General features: G+C 39.2%; 1 protein-coding gene across 2 annotated transcripts in view; it reads left to right on the top strand.

The window, feature by feature from the left end:
• The window catches only part of epha7 (eph receptor A7), an 88,136-nt gene that overhangs the window by 23,219 nt on the left and 39,253 nt on the right, over positions 1–25,664 (top strand). For both annotated transcript variants that reach the window (XM_026318114.2, XM_026318113.2), the window contains exon 5: positions 6,686–7,021. In XM_026318114.2, coding sequence (XP_026173899.1) covers positions 6,686–7,021 — 336 coding nt within the window. The remainder of the gene's footprint in view (positions 1–6,685; positions 7,022–25,664) is intronic.

Here is a 25,664-nt window from a genome sequence, read left to right as displayed (position 1 = left end):
GCTTATATACCACACTGTTATGTATCTTCAAAACATCTGACTTTTATTTAGCAATTTCAGGTTCATCTCCCCACTTGACCAATTTGGAAGAAATGTCCTCACTGTTTGGGTCTGTCTCAGACTATACCCTGTGTCAGAGAGAGTCAGTTATTTCCTTTTTGTTCCAGCTCTAACCTGATTACAGTCTGAGCAAATTAGAGAATCATCACATTCTTCAAAAGCACATTTGAATAATGTTGAAGGACTTCATCTTGCCACAGTACAATGTACAACAGAAATCCAGGACCATCCATCCATCCATTATCTAACACTTTCCTGGTACCTCCACGGTCACAGAAGAGTTGGAGTCAATCCCAAAACATTAACAACTACAGGCAGTTTAGAGTCAGCAGTTAACCCCAACCTGCATGTGTTTGGACCATGGGAGGAAGCCAGAGTACCAAGACTTCATGCTTCATGGTGTGATCACTCTGGTTACAAAAATTGTTTTGACTTATGCTAAGGTACTTTTTGAATTTAATATTTTTAACAGCCTTCCAAAATTGGATTTTGTATCATTTTCAAGACTACAGCTCCTGCAAAAATCTAAGGAGCCCCAGAAGCCCTGGTTTATTTCAAATAGCTAATTTGTTTGTGAATATGCACAGCTCAAGGGTAGCATCAACTGAAATGATAGGTGACAACTAATAACAAATGCACATAGTTGAACAGGGTGGGGTGGAGACAGATATCAACCTGGTGCCAAAGCTAATTTTTGCCCTGTGTTAATCCAGCCATGGTCATTCCATGTCAGCACAAAACAAGAAGCACATTAAAACAGCGTGTTGTTGGTCTGTCACCACTATAAGGTGCTGCCTTAGAATTCCATCTTGTGACTCATCAGTGACCTAGTATTCCTTTAAGGACTGACTATACGCATTTCAGTGTGGGAAGAACCCATGACATGTCCATTTCATTGGTTTCCCTTGAACCAGTCAGATTGCTGACTTTATGACTCTTTTCATTTGTCTCATTTTTATGTTGCAATTAGCATGTGTATAGAAGCTCATATAGATGTACAGTATAGATGAGGAAGAACAAGTAAATGAACTAATGATGAAGCAACTGAGTGGGAAATGAATTTAATATCCCATAGTTGTTGCATGTGGCTGCAATGGTAACTGTTGAGCAAAACTTACATAGCCGTGCTTTATTTTAATGAACAGTAAATATACACATATGAGTCACTTCATTATATAGGTCGCAGGACAAGCCAGAGGAGTAAAAAAGTGTGACCAGTCCAGAAAATACAGCTTTTTTTTTAAAAAAGAGCCAGATGGAGGAATTGTAGAATTTCAAACTGACTAGTGTCCCAGGAAATAAATCAGTTAGCTCAATTTGGAGAGATTAAAATTCCTTACATGGCTTAGATTTGTGTGTTTAACTCCATTCCCTTCACTGTCTGACATAAACAAGGACATAACTCAGGCTAAGCAAATCTAAGGCCAGCCAATAACCACAAAACACCAACTACTCTGTGTAGCACAGAGGCAGCCACACAGATCTTGTTCTAAAAAGACAGGTCCATTACTCATGTCTTCGACCATCCTAATCAAATGTTAACGCTTCACTCTAACAACAAGGGCAGGACACACATGCAGTGCTAAGAACAGGAGAAAATTCTTCACAGCGTCCTCTGGCAGTTCCTTTCTGAGTAATCACTTTGGCCAAGCAGCACAGTAATTACTGAAGTAGTTTAATGCACACTTTCCATTATTCAGTTTCATTAACTTCAGGTCTACACTTGATGGCCCCATACCATTATATGTAAATATGTATTTTTAACTTACATGTATAGTTTCGCCCTCCTCCTCATTCATCCAATGGATTTCTTGCATGGCTTTCTGTACGTGCGTTTCCTCATTCATTGCTGCATTAAGACAGTGTGACTAAAAGTTACTGTGATTTCGTTTTTTAAGCCTTATCCAGACCAGGAGAGAATAAGAATTGAAAATGAATTTGTACTGCCTGAACAAATAGCTTGATTGACAGCTTTAAATAGGAGTTGTAAAGCTACAATACTGTAGGCCTTAGCAAAACAGAGAGATGGATCTCTGGCACACAGAGATTAAGAATGTGCCTATGAGGATTTGATAGGAAATTACATGAAGCTGTAATACGGGGACATAGAGAAGCCAAATCAACACTGAATAAAGCTGAGGGAAGAAGTCCCAAAAAATGTAGCTCTAAATATGTTGCCTCCCATATGGTGTGTGTTGAGAGGGGGGCACAAGGAAGCAGGGCTTTTGTTTGCTGAATGTTTGTCCATGGCATTCATATGCAAAGTCATGAGAAAATTAGACATATAGGAACAGCCACAGGGAAGCATTTTCTCCAGAGGCAAGGCATAGTCTGGAGTTGTTGACAGGTTGGGGAGTGGCCATCAATCATGCAACAGCTGTGAGCAGTACTGCTGCATGTGAGGGGCTGAAAAGGGCAGTCGTCTCCTCCTCCCAAGCCCCTGCCTCCCCTTAAAAATGTGCCATCTCGACTACTTGATGTCGGTTGGAGGATTCAGTCGGCAGTGGGACAGTAAAAGGGCTTCAGAATATAGGAACCAGTGTTTCCACTAGATTTGAGAACTGGGGTTAAGATCAATATCTAACAATCTTACAGTACATATTATTTTTTCATTCTACTCTCACTGAATCTGACACACAGATTCACTTAAGAGAAAATTACAGCTGAATCCACCTGTGTCCAAGATTTTTTTTTTTCAGCATTTTGGTGTCCATTCACATCCAGGCCTTTTTAGATAGCCTGGCTAAACTGTTGGCTTCTTTGCAAACTGTCTGACTTGCCTTGTTGCAACAGTGTCTTCTTTATTCCCACATTTCAGTTACATTGGTAAGTGGCAAATATCTTCCAGGTCCCCTTTTTTAGGCATGCTTTCATTAAAGGCTGATTAATCTAAGATTATTTACTCTAAAAGTATTTTATCAGAAAGTAGGAGCTAGAATGTAAAAACTGGTCATTTTAAGATGATACATCTTACCATCAAGAGTTTGAAGGTAAAGATGCAGGATGTTTATAGTATGGATTACATTACCAAGTAGATAAATATATGCAGATAGAATGGCCTTACCATTTCATTTACAGTGTGCTTTTTTCTTCTTGCCCTGTTAATTCACATATAAGTTCAGTTTGAATTATTGCTTGTTTCTTTTCCCTGTTGTAATTAGATAAGGCCAACTGAACTGAGGGGACTGCAGCCAGTTTCACTCACAATAAGATTTACAAATACCCGCAAATATAAGGGCAACTAAGGCGTCACCCTCACAGTAGCTGTGATCATTGTTATAAGGTGCTCGAAAATGTCTGTTGTTCTAACACAGCCTTAGTGTTATAGGGATGGTTCCTTTTATTTTTTTATTCCAATCCACATCCTGTATTCCTGTCCATGTGTCATCATACACTCCCTAGAGTGTGTGCTGCAAGCTGAAATTCCATTTCAGCTTGCAGCACACATTTTGAGTGGGTAGCAATTCCAATATTGAATTCAGTGCGGTATTGAAGTAGTATTGAAATTTTGGTTATTACAACAACAGCAATTGGGGGCCCTTCAGCTAAAAAAAGCTTTTCTTCGAGCTCTTCTCTCCTTTCCTTCTCTCATAGGTTCTGCTGCAGCAACATCATTAGAGGGGAGGTCACAGGGTCACAACACACATTTGTAGAGTGAGGATTACCTCATGGGTGATTTGAATACCACTCACCCCTGCTGCCCCTCTCCCCACAGCTCCCCAATTAGAGCATTGCCAGCTAATATGCTGTGGAGGGTTAAGGCAGCCCTGAGCACCTCTCAAGGCCGATAAGCGCCGGATTCTTCTCTCCTAAGCTTGGATTTACTCAGGTCTCACAACTCTGCACAGAGTGGAGATGGGCTTTGAAACATGACAATAAAATGATCAGCTATCATTCAGTGTTTTCTATAAGGTACTGTATTCTTTGCATGTTAGCATGCAAATGATGTAGCAGGAAACATAAACTATGCACACATGTATTCCTTATTTTTGCACAAAAACAAAAATAATCTCACACACATGCACTCACTCATGCTTGGTCACAGTGGCAGCATTGGAGGGAACATAGCAAGTGATTGAGACATTTGAGGCTGTGGGGGTTGGCAGGCTAATCCATGAAATGAAACTTGACTTGGGAGGATGGTTGAGAGGAGAGAACATGAAAAAGATAAGACAACCTGCGGTGTGTGTGTGTGGGGGGCTTGGTTTCAGACATATGTACTTAGATCTACAGAGAAAGGAAGACAAAGCATGTAACCTACATGCTTTGTCTTCCTTTAGCAAAAACAAAACAAAAACAAGACAAAAGATAAAGGTCACACAGACACAGGTCAGTCTAATCTAATTTCTTTTTGCCTTTACATTTAATCTGTTGCACCTGAGACAGAAATGAGTGTGGCAAAAGCAAAATGAGATGATATCATTGTGTGTGGTCATAGAAATGTCAAAACAGAAGATCCCTGAGGTTTGGACTGGAGGTGGAAGGCGCATGTGTCTAAGCACACATGTGGCCACTGGCACACCTTCCCTTTGTCTGCAGGGAAGATTGAGAGTGCAGGTCGAGTGTCAGTGCCAAGGCTGCAGTCGAGTGGGGCTATCAGCAGTCAGTCCTCTCCACCTGCCACAGGTGGCTATTTCATCTTCCCAGTTCACAGCATGTCTCTTATCTTAACCGATAATCAAGATACAAATGTCTTTGTTGAGCCCTCGTTTCTAATGGGTGCAACAGGGAAAAACAAGAGCTGTATTAATAAGCATGACTATTGTGATAGCAGATTTGACATTGTGAATATGCATGACCTATTTTGTTAATGAGACAATTTTAATGAGTTGAGAGGTCCCTCCACAGGATTCCCTCAAAGAATATTTCCAGAGAAAACAGAACAGTTTAAATCTCCCAGAGAACAAAATAAAGATGTTCTTAAAACATTCATAAACAGAGAGTACAAGTCATATAATCTTTACTGTGTTGGGAGGGGGGGGTGTTATTTATATCAACATCTGGGCCATAAAAGCTAACAGTCTGGAATTTGAAAGATAAAAGCAGCAATTTGTTATTCATTGTTTTATGAGATGAGCTAATCTCCATGCTATTATGTGAACATTTCCAGGCAAATGGTCTGTGGTTGTGTGCACATTTGATGCCACTAAGTCAGTTGTTATTGTATGTCAAGTGAAATTGTTTATGGCAGTTACAGGGCAGTGATAATCTAGGTTTAAATCTTTCCATAAATTCTGTGGATGAGTCAGGCTTTGTCTTTTTTGGAAGAGATTAACTTTAAGGGTTCTGCTGTCTGCATGATATACCTTTTTCGAGGAAACTCAGTAAAGCCACTGTCTCGAGCTGGGTCATTGTTCTATATTTTAGAGCAGGAAGATTTAGAGAGTGATTGTCTGGGGCTTCTGATTCCCTGCTAAGTGTCTGTGTGAACATCTCTCAATCATTTTCATAGCAGCTGCTGTTTTTACGCTCTTAACAATTGCTATGAAAACAAAGCCCTTAGTCCATCAGGATGAATCACCAGCTGTCTTTGCCCAAATATACTGTAAAAAGCATCAAATTGTTTCAGAATTAAAATATGAAGAATTACGTTGCCACAATACCGACCACATCATTATTTTAATATTTGATTGAATAAAGTCCATCAGTCTGACATGTTTTACCACTGCCGGACTACAAACGGCCTACATGCGTGCGTGCCTGTAGGCCCGAATGTTTACATGTATGAGCTGCGTGAGGGAGTGGATCAGACAAAAACTATACAAGTGGCACCTGCTTCATTTAGCATTTTACAACCTACCAGCTAAGCAACTTGGCTTGGTGTATTATCTGTTATTTGTTCTTTCTTGTTTTGTTGTCACACAGGAATGATTAGATTAGAGCTGCTACTAAATTATACGTAGTTGTTTTGCTGTTTTGTTTTGACAGCAAATTTTGTCTCAGGGTTTTTGCCCATAAGAAAAGTTTTAGTTTAGAGAAAGGTTCTTTTTTTGTATGTGTGAATAAGAGCAGCTGTTATTGTTGCAAGGAGAGTCATGTCTAGGTTTGACAAGTTTGATACAAGGATGCTCTTACACTTTTTGAAAAGCAAAGTAGTAAAAAATAATGAATTGATTGTTGTCACTGATTCCTGCAGATGTTTTCAAAGTAGCAAGTATTTCCTATGGGTAAAATATGTAGAAACATCATGGGGCACTTAGAACAGCTAAGGCACAAGATGATTTTCTCAGGAGTTGCAAGGAGCTTTAGCTGATAGAATTAATTAATGGAAATAATAATATTTGTAAAAGAAACATAAAAACTGTTACTTCAAGTATGAAAATATCCTTCCTTGGAAACACTGGGCTCCTTCATTTGGCTCACTCTCACATTGACCTTCATGCCTGCCAAAGATGCCAAAAATTTCTTTCAATGTACCTGCAGTAATTTCTTTTCTGGATCTAAGTCTTATTATAATTGAGTGTCAGTGTTTGGCTCCAGGACTGGAGCTAGCATGTCCCAAAGTGTTTTTTTTTTTTTTTATTTCTCACAGAACAGTGAAAGCACAGATCCAGTCAATGCACACTCTTAGCTGTCACTTTCCTTGGCACTTAATTTGAGCTTCCTCTGTTTCCACCTTTGACAGGACCTCCCTCTGCACCACAGAACCTGGTCTACAACATCAACCAGACCACTGTTAGCCTAGAATGGAGCCCACCGGCCGACACAGGTGGCCGCAACGACGTCACATATAGGGTTATATGCCGCCGCTGCAGTTGGGAACCTGAGGAGTGTGTTCCATGTGGGCCAAATGTGGGATACTCTCCCGCACAGTCAGGATTAGTGGACACTTATGTGACCATCATGGACCTGCTCGCTCATGCCAACTACACTTTTGAGGTGGAGGCTGTCAACGGGGTGTCAGACTTGAGCCGCACACAGAGGCTTTTTGCAGCGGTTAGCATCGCTACTGGTCAAGCAGGTAAGAGATTAAATTGTTCATTGTTCATTTGCACTTGGAACATCTCTACAATGTTCTTAGGTGTAAAAGTGCATCTTCATTGAATGGTTGTGGAATGAAACTGGATGCTTTTGTAGGAAACATTTGATCTTGTGAACTACTCTGAAGGAGCTGGAAGTAGGCTAACCATGCCCTGTCTTGTACATAATGCATAGACATGAGGTTAATCTGAAGCTGAATGAAACCGAGTGACTGCATTTCTCAAACTGTTTCCTTAGAGCTGAAGTTGTAAAATGACTGGCTCTCATCTATCTATACACAGTTTACAGGGTATGCTGCGTGATAGTGTGCAGCTCACCCTTTGCTCCAGCTGAGAGAGCATTAGGCATTACCAACATGGCGGTTGACAGTTTAATTTTGAAAATCTCTCATATGCAAACTACAGTGATGATTCCCCATTAGCATTAATGACCATAGTCTGATATGATCCATAATATTTCCAGGATGCATATTACCCAGATGAATTTAATGTGTATACCAGCACTACAGTGGCAAACATTATTAGCTTAGCAATGATGCAGAGTAAGTGGCATCTTAGAACCTGTACTGTGTTTTCCACTCATTCTCAAGGGAATGTATTGTAATTAAAATGAAAATGAATTTTGCAGTGACAATCTCTAAAGCCTTTTTTTGGTTTCTATGGAGACCACTTCAACAAAATTTTCTTTTATTATTGAACATCCATGAAACAAAGTTGAGTCAAAAGACTATGTTTTGACTATGGCGATTAAAAGAAAGTTGAACCAAAGCTTTAGTTGTCCTCTGCCATGCGATAGTCATGTCCTGCTGCTTTTACATCATCATCATCACTGTTAATAATCACTGCTATGTATGTCATCATTTTAGTAATGATAAAGGCCATTAAAGCTGCTCACCTGTCACTTTTCTCTTTGAAACACCCATGTCAATAGGCTGTGGACTGCTACAGTACCAAAAAGCAGTTGACTACATAGTAAATATGTCAGTCTACTAGATGTGTGTTTCTGAGGGGATGACAGAAAGAAAGAGGAGTTCTGGTGAATAAAATATGAGAGATATAGTGGTGGGGCTTTTTTGTGTCAAGGGGTTCTCTGGCCAAGGACAGGAGGACATCAACAGAAGGATAAAAAAATAAATAAATTAAAAAAAAATTAAGAAGTTTTTTGTGAGTCACTCATAATTATATGTGGCATGTTGACAACAGGCAATTACTCATTTAACCCAGTAAATTATTTACCCATTAGCTATTGTTAAAGTGTGGCGTTCGTGGCCAAGACAGTGTCATGTTTATCATTTCAAATAAGTGGCACCACTTGAGTTGCTATAACACTGTAATTAGTTTAACTGGCTTAAGTGCCATGTAGTTGATCATTTTTAATTATATTATATTTGTTTTCTAATAGTTAAAGCCAATCATCAGTATCTGCAAATGTGGTTTTCCCTAAGTGTTTTATGGAAGAGCCTCTCAAACAGTATTTAGACCATGATGCAATACTAAAACTCCTCTTTGAAACCCAGACTAATTAAATTCCTTCAGGGTTAGCAGCTCTTCAAGGCAGAGCGACCCAGTCCATCTGTTCAATGGTAGAGCGCCTCTGGGACAGAGTAATACCTTTAAACAAAGGCTGAAACTACAGAAGTTAGCACTGAAAACAATAAATTAATTGTGCAGAAAGTAAGTCAGCATAGGTCTATTATATTTTATCATGCATGGCATGAAAGTTAACGCACTTGTTAAGAGGTCAGTATTACCCCAAATAGCAATGTTACCCTGGAGGACATTTTTCAAGTTGTACTTGAGAAGAACTTTTGTATGATTGAGAAACATGAACTGAAATATGGGTGCACCACAGGCTCTATATATGATTTGTATTTTAAGCTTAAGATGGAGATACTGAAAGGTTTGGGTAAAGATCATGGTCTGTGTAAAAATACTTACTTTGTTAAGAATCCATGTCTCTTCATGGTTAAAAACAGATCTACTTGGTTAAGGTTAGTGAACAGTTGTGGCCAAGGTTAAAAGAAACTAGTGCTGACTGGAACTGAGTAATGAAAAGTACTCTGTGGCAAAGATTATTTGCTGATCAATCTACCTACCCCAAGCTCCTCTCTATGAATTTTTTTGGCAGGCCAGTCGTCAGTATGAGGTTGATGTTGATGGCCATGTGATGGGCCTTGTTTACTATCCTAAACAGATATCAGCACGCTACATGACTCATTCTCATGCTCATTGAACTCTCACTGTGTTTGCATTCTCTGCATGGTCACAAAATGCTTGAGCACTTTGTAATTAGAAGGTCAGAGCTTTCTCAAACAATCGGCCCATCCTGAGCAAGCTTGCAGGACCACTCATTAGAGAATCAGAATTATTAAAGCTTTTATGGCTCATCATTCAGAATTGATTAACCTTTGCATGGCAAGGTGCTGGAGCCTGGTGCAACTGAAAGAACCTTAACAAAGTACTCTCCTCCATTTCTCTCACCTCCACCTCCTGCATGATAATCAGCATGAACATAGGCTTGTGCTGTAACTGGGGAATGGGGGAATAAAGTCGCAGTGTGCGAATGCAGATGGTGATCCATCTGATGAGGAATTCACACGTCCCCTAATTACACCAAAGGAAGTGTCTGGAGCAAAGTTGGAGCTACACAAGGTACTGCGTGCTTATTGTTCCCAAAATCCTAATTACCTCTCAGCTCTGTCTTAAATGAGTTTAAGTAGAGATTGTGAGTTTCGTAAGCCTGATTTCTCCAGCTTCATCCTCACAGTGGTTGAATAGAAATTTGTTCTGTTGAGGATTTTTGCTGTCTTCACTACTGCCGTATGCTTGAAGAGTGTGTTTCAATCAGCACTCCATTGTGAGTCGCAGCACCACAGAGCTGCCCTCCGAGGGCCCTCCACACTTTGGCTTTACTCAAGCGCTCTTGTATACAAGGCCTTTTGTTCTTCCGGAACACTTGTGAGTGGGCACAGCTCATAGAATAACTATTAATATTTATTTAAGGGGGTGTTCACATCTCCGAGCCAGAAAAATCACCGTGGAAAAGGGCACAGAAATAGGATTTGAAATTGGTTATGGGGAAGGCTACAGGGCCTGTGTGTTTGTGTGTATATGCTGTGTACGCATTCAGCTTGAGACCAGTTAAATGGGGTTTAGGTGCGATCAGCAAAAGGTATAAACAATATAATGACTGAAAAGAAGAGTCTGTGGAAATTGATTTTAATGTTGACTGCTTGTACTATCCAGCAGCACAAAGCCTGTTACAGTAAGATATCAACTTTTACAATAGTTTAGAGGTACTCTAAAGTATTTTAAGGCTCCATGGGTGAGTCAGAACAGACTGCAGTCAGTCTGACTAGGAATGCTTAGTCTGTTAAATATGGAATGGCTCTCAATCCAAACTTTTGATAAAATGGAGACATCATTTCACATTCCTGGTCTGTCTTTGTGTGAAACCCTTTTTAGACATTTCTGACTTTATATTTGTTAAAATATTGGCTTTTTGTGATTCAGATAAAGGTGATCACTATAGAAATGTTCCTCATGACAAGGCATTTATGGAAAGAGACACACTGTACAATGCAGAGTATTTTATGATCTCTCTGCATCACTGCTGGATTTTACAAGTTATATTATTAAAATCAGTTTTTGTTTGTCCACTTTACTATCATGCATTTCAACTCTGACAAACACCATGGCTGCCTACATGGTACCCCTCAGATTGTTGCACCAGTGTTCTTTTACCTTTAAGTCTATCTAAACTATTACATTACAAACATTTGAATGCCAGGACATATCACCAGATAGTCATCATTTGATAAGAAATCAACTTTCACACATCAGAAGACTTAGGAAATCGGAAGACTAGGGTATCTTCAGTATTTTTAGCCCTTCTTTGCTTCATTTGTGAGATAAGCTTTGTACTTCAATCTGAAAGCAAATATTCCTATAGAGTTTGTCTGCTTCAGTTAAAGTCTTCTTCACGGTCTTCCAGTGGTTTAGTATCTGGAGTTTAGAAAGACAGCAAAGTTTGTGGTGTGGCTTGTTAATTATTTACATCTAGAAGAAAGCGTTGACCTTTAAAATATTCAGTGTTCATGCTCCTCAGTCGTAAGTTATGTGACCACTTTACTGACACTTTCTAACACTAAATGGATATTATTCAGGGCAGTTGTGAACAACAAAGTCATTGATTTATTCCTTTTTGTATTGTGATATGCCATGATGGTCTTTAACAGAAGGACTGGTTGATTCTGTGGAGTCCCCACTGACCAGTGCCAGCCAGTGTAATTTTCTAGTTAAGCAGATCCTCCTTTGTAGCATTTGTCCCCAGTTTTATGTTACCTGGAACCTCTTTCTTTTCGCTACCCCCCCCCCCCCAAACTCCACATGTTTGCAGTAATTTGATGAGAGCTGGGCAAAGCAGTAAGATTCAACAGCTGCAATAAAACTGTGGTGGTCTCAGAGCAGCAGCTCAGAGCACTTAACCTGTAGCTTTTTTGTAAATGCCTCCTGATTTGTCTGTCACCCAATCCGTCAGCAATGAATAATTTTCATGGAAGGTGCACTTTAATTACTTTCCCATTTAAATGGCATTATCGTGGCCTATCTAGCTAATTAATCAAACCAAGTATCCTGTTTCAGCCTTTTATTGCTGGCAGACGAGCTCCCCAAATCCCCCTGAATCTGCCATGCTTGAATAGGCCCTCCCTCACTGAAGCTGGCGCTGCCTCTTTCCCCTTCACTTGGTCCCTATTGGAGCCGTAGGACAGTCCTTTCTGTTGGTGCAGGCAGCCTGTCAGAGCAACAGGCTGTTTCACTGCTTTGAAAAGGACACAGGCAGACACATCCATGTAAAGAATAGGACTCCACTAACATAGGGGGCTGATAACAGTGGATAGGCTGATGATCTTCCATGCTTTTCATACTGTCATCAAATGAGCTGAACTCACCATCAGTGTATCCTGCTAACAAGTATTGTATTTGCATTTAAAGGCTGATCTGTCTTATGCAACTTAGAAGTCCAATAAATATTAAAAACTTGTCAGAAGCCATATTGTTGCACTCTGCAACATATTGCTTGGTTGTGATTACTATACTTTTATATGGATATTTACTACTATAGGAAATGTGCAATAGCCTTCAGGTTAAAAGCTGACTTTGACTCTAAGGGGTCGACGAACGCACCGGCACGTTTTGTGGCATCTTCTCCTGATAACGCCGAAACAAACTTAAATTACTTCCTCAATTTTGATCGTACAGATAAAATAAATATATCATTCAAATCTGTAAAGATTCATAATAACAACAAAATGCTGGGCTTTTATTAAATAAAGAAAGCCGACAGGGTGTGCTCTCTGTCTCTGTCATCTCTATTCACAGACACGTAAATAAAACAACCAGAATCTCAGCAAATACTTGCCTCATAAAAATAAGAAATATATGACTAGAAAGCTTGAAATGTTTTCTTTTAAATAAAACAAATCAAGTCGAAAACAAATCATCACTTTTTATTTAATCCGTATGAACGTTCATACGGATTGTCTCACCTCATTATAGCTAATGTGATCCCGCCTCACACTGAGCGCACTGTTCATATGGAAGTAATCTGAGGTGAGCCAGGTAATTCTGTACACGCCCCCCCAGAAATGACATAAAACATCAAACTCCATCACAGAATTTACTTACTTTTTTCTGTGCGTTTAGATGATGGCACGTTATGCAGGTGATGAAGCGCTTTGTATGTTCCAGACAGAGACGAATAGTTTACATTCTCGTCGGAGTAAAACACGACTCAAATGATGAACGTTTGGATGTTGTATTGATATTGTATTGTGCTGCGCTAATCCCCTCTCAGCTACAATAACTGAAAGGCTCATTATGCGTGTCTTTGTGCGGCTCTTTGAGTGCGTCTTTTGTCTTCTCAGGCAAATCACGACTATTCATGGTGAGACACACCTTCCTGCATATGCCTTCTAAACAAAAAGTGTCTTAGAAAATTTAAATCAGTGTATTGTTTTCTCTGAATGAGTGAACAAGATGACTTTCACATCATTGTGAAGTAAACACTTTAGACTACAAGATTAATTTCTCCAAAGTCTTGTGAACCAGTGTTCTGTTTGTGTTTTATGGTCTTATTTCAGTGACTTAACAATTGTAGTTTTTCACTAACCATGCATAAACACTGTTTTCTCCAAAACACAATCATGTATAAACTTGCTGCTCACATATTATTGTAGCCCAGTTTGTGCTGATTACAGTGTTATCAGACTTTAGACATTAATATGATTAAAAGCAACTGAAAAAAGCACAAATGTCAGGGCATGTCAAAATTTGTCCAGGGCCCCAAAACCCCCTCAGACCCCAGAGGGTTCAAATTAAATATGCCCTCTATCAGATATCAGTGGAATGCTCACAAAATTGTAACCAGGCTCCAAAACCAGATCTAGTTATATTTATTCAATTAGACCTGGTTAAGTCAAGACATAACTAGAGCCAGAACAAATTAAGTCTTATTTACTAAAATTAAGTAAATACTGTTAATATAGATGTGCCAGTACTGGAACCTCCAATTGGAAGTATTACAGTAAATCAGAAAAAAGGGTTGTTGGTATCCAGTTATTGACCAAGAAAAACCTTATCAATAAAATTGTGTTAAGATTGAAAATATGTAGTTTAGATGCTCACATACACATAAATATCAAGAAACACCTGTCACTGTTGGTTGGCCAGCCAAACCTTTCTCTAATACAATGTAGCTGTTAAAGCTGAATTTACAGTCACTAAAGAAATGACATTGTACATGCTATAAAGTATTTATGTACTGTATCATCACATACTGTAGATTTTGTGTTGTTGTAGTATTACTGTTATCAGTATAAGTGCAAACAAAATAAGTCTTGATTAATTTACTGTTTGTGTTTAAGTCTTCCTTATTTTCTGTGGAGTACTTTATTTCCACAGAAACTCTTTCACTCTGTGAGTTTGTGCTTGGATGCAGTGTTATTAATTTGGAACATTTGCACAGAGTGATGTTATTCCATTCTGAAAACTGTCTGAAACATTGCAACATTCTGATGTTTTGGGCTCAGCTGGGAATATGTGGAAGTAGAAAAGGGGGTGCTGATTCGCATTCAGCTTCATGCTATAGGCTGTGTTCCCTGGAGCAGACACAGACACGGCTTTAATTATTCAGACCTCTGCAGCTGAAAGAGATTGAGGCAACTTTTTTTCTTTTTTTTTTTTTTTTTGGCAGTCAATCTGCTGTTTACCTTTCACATAGCAGCTTGTATTTTCAGTCAGACCCTCACCTTTCTGGAATCACTTCATTTCTCTCAGACATCAGCTGCTCACATTTATCAGTTCAGACATTTGACAACAATTTTTTTTGTGGAGGTTGGACACCAAACAAGTTTCCCAGAGCACTCTTGCACTTATCAACGAATTTAAATTTTTTTTTGTGTTTTTTCATGGTAGTATCTAAAATCCTTTTGTAAACAAATACGGATTTATCTGCAGGCTTAAGTCAGTGAGTTCTACCACTGAACAATGTTGATTAGACTCCAGTGCATGTTCACATGTTGGTGACAGGCTGGCCGAGTAGTGAGAGTGACAGTTCACCTTACGGAGCCATCACCAATCAACTACTAGTGAAAAAGGCCGTGTCATCTCATGTTGCCTTTGCTTGGGCCAAAAATTGTCAATTGAACACACCACCCACACTACAGCTGACAGCCAACATGTGTGTACATTTTACACCTGTTTGACAGGAAATAACTCGCTCTACAAGCAGGTCACACTATTGTGTATTCATTATTAAAAAAGGGAGAGCAGAAAACATCTACTGTCAATATACAAAATGCCTAATAACTATTTGCAAATACCCCTTGGTGTTTAAGAAAACAGGGAGAAACTGCAGCAAATGGGTGAAATCATGGATACTGCACTGGTTCTCAAAGCTGAACAGCCAAGCACAGTAGTCTCTTATCACCGTTGAATCATTTTGAAAGTCGCTGACAGACTAGGATACTGTAAAAACTAGCTGATGATGGTGAGCTGATTTTTCTGATTTTCCTACATAATTACTGTCAAGACTCAGTTAACTGATGATGTAGTGGGGGAGTACAGCAAAACTGTTTAGATTTGTCCCTTAATGTGAGTTTTTACACAATAGTGTGTATGTGTGTATGAAAATCAACCTAATGAGTATATTAAATTAATCCATCTATTTTCTGCTCCAGTTCATTTTTATTAATTAATTACATCATTTGGACATGAATGTGTTGGACATGGACATTAAGATGTGTTATATACTGCTCTGAAGTGCTGAAATAAATGTAAATGTATTCTAGTACTTTAATAATTCAAGGCCATGTTATTCCTGTTGGTTTGTCTTAAGCTTTGGCTAGTATGATCATGAAAAATCGTTTAAATTGCATTGTCTGTGATATCACAAAATGTCTTTAAAAGTCTTAAATTGAAATTGGTGAACGCTGCTAAAACCATGGCAGTTCACAGACCTCACTTTTACCTGCTGATCTCTATGAAAAACCAATGAGACATTGCTAGACTCAAATCATTATAGCATGAAAAGTATCTGAAGGTGGTGATATTACCATAATAATGCTATTTAAATGTCAAAATGTTGCATTTAGAAACAACGTTTTCCAGGGTTTTTTGTTATAAACATAATTCCCCAGGAAATACCAATATCTCATCTCTCATTCAGACCTGGTTTACATTGGGAATTTACTGCAGAGGGGTAGTCCCTGTTGACAGCAGATGTTTGGATTAACAGGGACACATGATTTAATTACCTCTTTTTTAAGATGTCAAACATGACAAAGTGACTGACATACCTCAAAAAGTGGATAAATAAAACCAGTAGTTTTTTCATTTTTGGAATTTGGGTGAACTGACCGTGTTGATTATATTTCAATGTGCTTCCTGTGTGTAGCAGCAGCAGCTCTTCTGTGTATATGATAACAGCACACAGGCAGATTAGGGCCCAAGACATATCCATGTCATTGCTGCAGACACAAGCTAAAAGAATTTGCTCAGTGAAATTACAGACCTGAGGGGTAGTTGATGAGAAATATCACTGTCGACAAAAATGGAACTCTAATATATTCCATTTCAGGTTTGTTGGACGCTTATTAATGTCTTTCAGTGAGTGCCACTAATTGAGGTAGTCAGGCTAGTGCAGTAGATGAAGTGTGGGACAAATAACAGTGTGACCTGAGAACAAAAGAGCTGCAATGAGAATATACATATTTAACAGAGCTATGAAGCATTCAGATCACACAATGTTCTCAAGCTGAACAACAAAGGTCTCATTGCAGAGCTTTTTTTTCTGCTGGTGAGTTTAAATCAGCATTCTGATCAGCAATCTGATATAAATAATAATCTAATTTGGAAACTAGTTGATGAAGATATAAAATTTATTTATTTCATTTGCTGCTAGGCATTGAAAAACACAGTATGCAATAGGAGTAAAAGCAAACTCCAAAAGCCAGAATATGATGTTTTATTGAAATTAAAGCAGCACTACATGATCATTTGAAAATTCCTTGTCATTAGTTTTGAGAGCATATTAATCATTTAAGTAATTTGTCTGCCATTCACCAGCTTATGCTACTAACTTGTTTTTATTGGTAATTGACTATCTTGGACTGTTGATCACACAAAATACTGCAAAACAAGCAGTCACCCCGACTGACTGAACTTGTTAATGACATTTTTACAATTTGCTATGGAGAGTTTTATGGACTAAATAATCAATCAAGTAATCAACAGCTAATCAATAATGAAAGTAGTTGCTGATTGTAATGTGATGGCTAGCAATGAATCAAGAAAATCAGCACTCACTGCACTTGTTTTCCTTTCTGAAAGTTCTAACTGAAGAGAGAACTTCATCTTCCTAATTTAAGGTTGCCCTGTGTGTTTGCAAGTGATGAGTGGTCAGTGAAGGGAGCTGCCTTTGGTGCTGGAATGCAGCAGCTCTCTGTTTACTGCCTATGGGTAACTGTAAGGCCTCAATAAACACCAAAATCCCTTTTTGTCCTGACACTGAGTGTTTGCTTGCTTGCACTGTGTCTGATCTGTCTTATACATTCATGCAAATGCTCCCACACATGCCACACTCACCCTGTCAACGTGCACCTGTGACTCACAGCGCCTCGCTTTATGTGGAGCACATGCTTGGGAATGTCATGACCCTGGCTGCAAATGGCTCCAGCACTTTGCAGTAGAGCCAATCGAGTGTTTCATTTCCTGCTGAAGGAGTTAAAAGGACTTCCAAGGGTAATAAAAAGCATAGCAGGTTTGCATGTTGTAGGTGCCTAAGAGCAGTGAATTCCCCTTACTAGACAAACACACACAACAATCACCAATCAATAGATAAACATTGATCTCTGCCCTGTAGGCAAAGGTATTTGGTCTGGTAGAACAGAGGTATTGTTCATAGCCTAGAGAGAGTTACAATGTTAGCCAGAGAAGGCATATTTCACTTAACCCACACAGGAAAACAGCATTATTCTCTACTCTGCACTCTCAGCTGTTTTAAGCTTTTCAGCCTTTGCTAGCTTATTGTTTTGGTTTACACTCAAGCTGCAGCAGCAAGATTTTTTTTTCAAGGCTATTGGAGTTACATCGTTACATTCAGGTGGTCACAAACATGACTCAAAATGAATATGTTTTGCTTCCTATCTGGTGAATGTGAAACTAGGCAGTTGCTGATTCCATTTTTCTTTCTGTTTTAAGCAGTCTCTTGATAAATGTGTGTCATTTTTCACTTATACTTAAAAACATTTGTATTCCTTAGATCGGTAGTTCTCAGTCCTGGTCCTCAAGGACCCCTGTTCTCAGTCCTCCAACTATCCCCGCCCTACTTACTGCTGATTACCTAGATCAGGTGTGTTCAGCCAGTCAGAAGTGGGAAGGACAGAGATAGTGGATGGAAAACAAGCAGGGCAGGGGTCCTTGAGGATCAGGATTAAGAACCACCCCCTTCAGATGGCTGACAGCTTTCCTGAGGAGTAGGTTTATCAGAACTTTGATTACCCTGAACCTTGTAATTTAATTTGTTTAAATTTTGAGCATTTTCATTCACTTCTAACTCTTTGACTGAACATGTTCTGGATTATGTCTAATAGAAAGCATCCTCCTTGAAAATTTTTGTTGTTTCTTCTTTCCGAAGGTCTCTGAAATGTTTTATGGTTATAGAACTGTAGAACTGGTTGAGATCTGCACTGCAGAATACAGCTGTTTATTGTGGCTGCAGATTTTTTTTTTTTTTTTTTTTGGTGGAGGGGGGTCTGTCAGCGTTACTCACTGGAGCTTTGTGAGATGAAAGAATTGAAGAAGACTGACAGCTGGGCTTTTTTCTGTCTTTCACTATCTCATCAGCATGCTGCCTCCTGCAGTGAGGAAAACTAATTATGTCTTCAACCCCCTGCTTCACCCCCACCCTCCCCTTTTATTCAGATCATCACACTTGGAAATCATAATGAGTTTGTGGCAGGCCACTTTGGCTTTGGAGAAAGGAAGGGGAAAAAAATCCACAAAGTCCATTTGCCTCCACTCAAACAGGCTGCTACCAATTACGGACGGCCCTTTGACCCTCGAAAGCTGTTGCCTCGATTCTTTCAGGGCTTGAGCAAGACTTAGCTTCATCCTGCACACCTGCTAGCTTCACCAACTGTACTACAAGTTCTGATTTAAACCACCACTGTACCAAAACCTTTTTTTTTTTGCTTTCAAAGCATGACAGCCACCTGGTAGACTGCTTTTAATTATTTGATATAAAACAAGAGTAAAAAGCTGATGGCAGCTGAGGCTCTAGAAGGACGTTGAGATTGGCTGCAGAGAAGATGGGCTTCACATCTGGTTTAGAAGAACTTAGTGAGGGATGTTGTGACAAGGTAACATGGCCAAGAGCTTTAGTGACATCTATCAGTTCCTTCCAGTGACTGCCATCTCGGCTCTTTCTGTTGCATCTGGTACAGAGAGTTAGTGGGAAGTGTTTAAATCTGACTGAGGCACCACGGGGCCTGCTGGGAGAAAATAATTACCCATTTAGCCTTGTGATTTCAGAGATCGTTGACCTTCAGAAAAACAGTTTACATGGACATAGATGTGGAGAAAAAATGTTTTTTCGGAAACCAAATTGTTTTTTATGTCAGTTAGAGGAAAAACTATGTTTTAAGACAGTTCTAGGTTACCGCAAGTCGTGATGTTATGTGTTGTTTTTTAAAACTTTTTTAATATTTACTGCCAATTAAGCAGAAGTATCAATAAATAGACAGGAAGTAATAACCATAAGAGTCCCAACATGGGAATCAACAGAAAATAATACAAGATAGTGACACATATAAACAGCCACAATTATCTACTGTCTTCACCAATGGATGCAGAAAAAATAATAGTAAAAATATTATTTTATATAACATAAATATCATATTCAAAACTTGATTCAAAAAATCAGTCTATGCCCCAAGATGTGAATTTTGTATGCTGTTATTTGGATTTTTGATTTTTTTTTAATTGGATTTTGATTATTAGTTTTTTTCATGGTGTGTATTATTTTTTACCATTTTTCCTGTCAGTAAATTTGTGTCAGTAAATTAAAGTACTGAGAACTATTCTTTTGTGAGAACTGTGTGCTGAAACATATTCTCTGAAGTAAGATTACATCTAAATGAAAGTTGGAAGAGCTTCTATCCTCAGAGACTGAGCTAATTAAATTTGTAAATTTCTCCCAGATCTTCTCTGTATCACACTGGTGACCATTGAGTGCTGCCAAAAAAGCATGTCACAGAGTGTTAAGACCAGTATACTCTGGCAATAGATGTCTATATGAGAGATGAAATTAAAGACGTTCAGAGCCCCCTATGTTTTCAGCAGGTTTGGCTTTTGTTAAAGTGAAAAAGATAATCTCCTATTAATGTCATAACATTATTTGATTTTATCTACCTTGTAAAATGAAATTGCAAGATTTAGTGGCTTAATGCATTGACTGGATGCATTTCAGCTGTATGGGCTTGTTAAACTGACATATTAAAGATAACATCCTGTGCTTTCTTGCTGAAATTAAATTGCAGTGATAACACAAGATGAATGCAGTCTGGAAATCTAAAGTGCGACAGGCACTGCAGATGAGTGCATAATGTAAAGTCATTGCCCCCCAAACAGTAAAAGCTTATCATAGTGTGCTGCATAGTGAAGGCTTCCCCGCCCAGACTTCCTATATGGTTTTTGTTATTTTGTCACTTCAGGCAAACTGAAGATAGCCTGCTTTAAATTGTGTGAACATGCCTGGCATTTGCATTAGAATAACTCACTGCTTCCCAATTAACTGGTGACAAAGTGGACTGGAGATATGCTAAGTAAACATACTGGACATCTGACACAAAGAGCCAAAAGGCACTGTCTCATTGTTCCAGGGGTAATTGGGATGGGGTTTGGGAGAAGCTCCACACCCTGAAAAGCAAACTCTCACCCGAGCCCTCCCACTAAGTCTTAGGCCTTTCTCCCTTGCCACCTATCACACAGAAATCACCAACTACAGTAATGGTAAAATACTGCGGCCAATACACAAAGGCTGACGATGATGGAAGACCTTGCTGGTCATAATCAGGATGTTGGGCTTCATTTCTCAATTTGCAAATCCACTGCTTTGGTGCACAACTTTAAGCTGTTTGTCCCAATTGTACATGGTGCCATTGTGCTATTTGCACCTTGTTAGGAAAGAAACCATCTGTAAGGGAGTTCATATACTGACGGTCATTAACTCAGACTGCTTCCTACCTTTAAAAACTTCTAAGTATGTTTTTCCAAATTTGCATTCATACTCTGGGAAACATAAGTCTGGGAATATGATTAAACTGGACCAATATAATTTTTTGAAGGCTCATACTTATTTTTGCTTATTAAATAATCATGTAGCATTTAAAAACAATAATATAAAATTTGAGTAGCTACTTCAAATCTACCACCTATGTTAAATGCTTCACCACAAGAACTGAAGTTATATAAATCAGGAACTATGTAATGACTACGTTTGAAAATAGCAGCCTGGGGCAGACTGACACCTCCACCGTCTGATGAGTAAAATCTTAAACCTCCTTCCATCACATCACCAGGACACCACAGTGACTGGCTGTCGTCCGACTTCTACAAGGCCAGGCTGTGCCTGATGTACTGACAAACTAACTAACCAACTGAGTGTGTATGTGCTCCAAACTGCTGGTGGTCTTTTTTCTAGTAGGGAATCTGCATCACAAACAGCCTGCCACCCTCCCACCCCCTGCTGCTTCATTCTTAGCCTGAATCCACACAGCTCTGTGAGGAGGCAGCACAGAGCAGCCGTCTATATAGATATGAATAGTTCCACCAACTAGTCTTGAGTTTAATAGTGAAGGATTAAGGCAATTCAGACAGATTTACAAAGGACAGACTGGGGCAGCTTTTTTCTAATTGTCCCTGTGTGACTAATGGCAGTTGTGTTAAGCTGGGCATTTTAGGAGACAACAAAGTGTGGTCAAGGCATTGACTGCTGATTCTTTTCATGTAGAGTCTGGAGATTTATTCTACCAGGGGATAGCATATGAGGTGGGACTGGATTAAGAATTTTTTATTCCTTTATTAATTTCATATTTGTAAAGAACCTCTTTGACAACTTCTCTTTGTGTTGTACTTGCCGACCTCCCCCCAAACAAAACAGAAATATGATTCTGAGCAAAACAGAAGTTAAGTACAGGCAGAGCTATTTTATTTTAAATTTTGTCTGGCCAGTCTCCAAACTTTAATCACTTTGCCAGCTTCAAGGAAGTACAATTCTTTGTACAGGCCATTTTCTTGCCCAGTAGGGAAAAGATTCATCTTCTCAGCCTGCAGTTTTAAGACTATTATCTGCTTCTGTTGTTTTAAGCAGCTCTTCATAAGCTTGTCACAAAGCCATGAAACAGCCAAAAATGAGTGAAGATTATACAACTAATCGCGCTATTACAAAAAAAAAAATTAAAATGCCACAAGGTGCCTCCTGGACTGTGCTGGGTGTGTCATGTTGCATTTTGAAGTCCCTCTCAGTATCACCATACTTGTCTCCCCTAGCTTCACTTATGATCTCTGACATCTCATTAGAATGTCTGCTACTTGTATTACCCACACTAAGGCAAATGGTCACACTGGATATTATAAAGTAAATTTCTGTAACCAGCCAAAGAAGAAAAGAGTCATTATCAAGTCCAATATATAGTTGGCAGCAAAACAGAGATCCTTTGCTCGAAGGAGAAAAGCACGAGGTATGAGATTGTTTCCCAAGATACATTTTCAAGGCTAATTATCTCGCAATAATGACATCATTATAATGATAGTAAGCCAGAGCTCAGACTGTTGAAGAATGAAGCATTATTCACACAGTACTCACACATACTGCCATGCACAACATTTTGTCACCTAAAAGAGAAAATTTCACAGATAATAACTCACACATCCAAATAAACTGAAGGTGTATTCATTTATGTCATATTACTATTAAGATTAATTATTTTAAACATAAGCTTTAAAATTGAATTCCACTTTATGATGCTCTTAAATTGTTGTCTCTGGTGTGCAATATGTTGTCTGCTCTGAGTAAGTGGTTTCCCAGGCTTTTGACAACCTACTGAAAGGTGGTGTGAATATGTTGATGTCAGCTGTAGGTTTTATGCACAGGTGAAAGTAGCAACATAGAGAGAAAGAGTTGAGTTGAGGGAAGTCACGACCCTGACTGAAATAGGCTTGTGGCTGTGCGTGATTCTAGTATACTTCTGTGGCTGGAGAAACTGGCACTGCTCTCTCGTCTGTGATTGGATTTCTTCAACCATTCATTCGTTAAATAATGATGTAAAAGGATGGTTCATGAGAAGAAGATGCTTTAGAGCAGGGGTGGCCAAACCTGGTCCTCGCCCCTGTCCTGCCTGTTTTCCAACTATCCTTGCCCTACCCAATGCTCTTTACCTAGATCAGGTGTGTTCAGTCAATCAGAAGCTGGGGGATACCATTTCACTTTGTCTTCCCTCACTTCCATCCTCATCTGAGATGGTATCTTGCAGATTCTAATTGACTGAACACATCTGATCCAGGTAATGAGCAGTGGGTAGGGCAGGGATAGTTGGAAAACAAGCAGGACAGTGGCCCTCGAGGACCAGGATTAGACACCCCTGTTTTAGAGCTTTGGGCATGAAGCATGTGTTATGGAGGGTCCTGCATAAATTTGCCATTAAGACCCCATTGTCCACTTATATACCAGATTAATACAGTCCTCTCCAGTCAAATTTTTGTGACTTTTGCATCTGCATGATAAATCCTCTTTTCTGACAAGGAAATGTTCCTACTTTTTGGGGCCTACTTTATTTGGTTACTAATAGGTGCACCATTATTTCACATGTTTTGAGGGGTTGGGTTGAGTCTCCCTTTATCTTGGAACAAATACAGCGACAAACAGTAGCGTCTCGCTGAGCCTCCTCCGATTCACTATCCAGTAAAAGGTCTGATTTGGTCATTTCTAAGCCTTGGCTTAAGAATGGTGAAGAGGATTTGTGTTCCCGCTTTCTCTGGGAACTCTCTTGTTTATCTAGCAGGTGCTACAGCATTGCCAGGCGTCTCTGCATGCTTGAATCTGACTCTGTACCCAATGATTACGGCCAGTCACACCCACCCAAAGCCAGTGGTGAATGGGGGGTTGGCAGGAGGGTGGCCACTCATTCAGTGCAATTTCGGTGTAAAACTTTTTAAAGGGATAGAGCACAGGCTGTATTGCTTTGAGTCTGGGAATAATCAGCTATTGTTACACATGGCAGCTTTTCAGCACCACAAACAGCTTTTACATGACACTCTATAATATATCATAGTTAAGAATTTGATCTAAACAGATTGTTAGATGCACTGAGTTGTGGCAAACCAAGTCTGAAATTGGTTCAGAGGCAATCACACAATATTCATAAGCCACACAGAGATCGAATCACTGCTTGTCTCTCTCTCTGTTTAGTAGTCGTTAATCATAATTAGCTAGCTGTTCCATAAGTTAACAGCACATTAAAAAGAAAAGCTGTGGCTAAGGAGGTCAGACTTTTATAGGATCAACACTGTCTGCGTAGTGATGCAGATGAGCTGCCTCCACTGTAAAGTGTTCTTCCAGAACAGATATGTCTGCTGTTTTTGTTGAGTAGGTTGCGACACACCCTTCATAAGTATTTGTGCACTGCCGTCTGGTTCTATTCATGTCCTGTCATTTTCTTTTTGCCTGCACATAAAGAAAACATCAAGTGAGCTCATAGCAGACAGATGACTGATAGAAGAGCTCACCGCTGATGACAGACACAAAAAAAGTCAATCCCAAAACTACAGTCAGCCACTAAGTAGGCTTTTGTGCAATCCTTTTTTTTTCTCCCACATGCCGTCTGGCTGGAGGCCTGTCTGGAGTGTCTGGCTCGGGTGTTACTCATCAAGAGCACGGCTGCCAGCATCAGGCCATCCCCCTGATTACAGGGCTGCTGCTGAGTCGGCTGGCCATTCCAGTCTTATCCCATATCACCAGGTGCATTTACTCCAGCTATGTACTGCTCGATTTTCTGTAGATGCACTCAATTGACTCAAACCAAGTGTGCAGTCAAATGAGTTCTACGCTTCCTGTATAAGGTCATTATCGCCATTCAGTTTCTGTTTTCTCAGGCTGAATCACATGGTGCTAGGCGGAGCCTCCAAGCGGACATTTAATGTATCAGTGTGAAATTTAAAAAGTCAGCGTGTATGCCTTATAACTGCCATAGATGTGAGCTATGCATTAATATCTTTGTACAAGAGGTATTTTTTAAATGGAGACATCAGAATCACAAAGGCATCAGGAGTTGCTGCTTGGTCAGAGAGGTTCCCTTTCTTCAAACATTTAATCGTTTAGTTTCTCCTTAAGTCTTTAAGGCTGTTCAAACAATCTCAGTCCATGCTGCCTGAGGAACATGACCTCGTTAGCACTATGCAGTATAATATATACAGTTTGTGTAGGTGCTATATAAAAGCAGTTTTTAAACTACTGATAATCTGATTATTATTTTCAAGATTATTCACTTGTTATGTAAAACAACATATACCAGATGACATATTTTATTGTTTATTTTATTCAACCACCAATACAAAACCAAAAATGTTCTATTTATTATCATAGATGACTAAGAATGCTACATATTTGCAAACTGACACCAGTGATCTTATTGATCTTATGGAGAAATGGCAAATACAGTTTTTTCAAGTTAAAATATTAAATTATCTAAATAAATGTTTTCAGTTCTTCATATACAAAAGAGCATTTTTGTTCAGTGAGGCTGGAACTCCAGAAATTAACTTGATTTTTTAGCTTATATTTCATCTAAATATAAAGGTCCTAAAACAAGGCTAGTGAATATTTAACCCTTTACAAGAAAGGGACTCTAGATAATTATGCCAGGGGATCCACTGATATTTAACACAAGAGAAAAGATACACCAATAAAGGACTGAGTCATGGTGGGAGTTAATAGCTTTTGGTTTTACTTCAAAATCATGTTCAGAAGGAGGCAGAGGTGACAAACAAATGGCAGCTAATAAATAC

This window comes from Mastacembelus armatus, chromosome 24, assembly GCF_900324485.2.
Source record: "Mastacembelus armatus chromosome 24, fMasArm1.2, whole genome shotgun sequence".
NCBI classification, from domain to species: Eukaryota; Metazoa; Chordata; class Actinopteri; order Synbranchiformes; family Mastacembelidae; genus Mastacembelus; species Mastacembelus armatus.
This window is presented reverse-complemented; position numbering and strand designations above follow the sequence as displayed.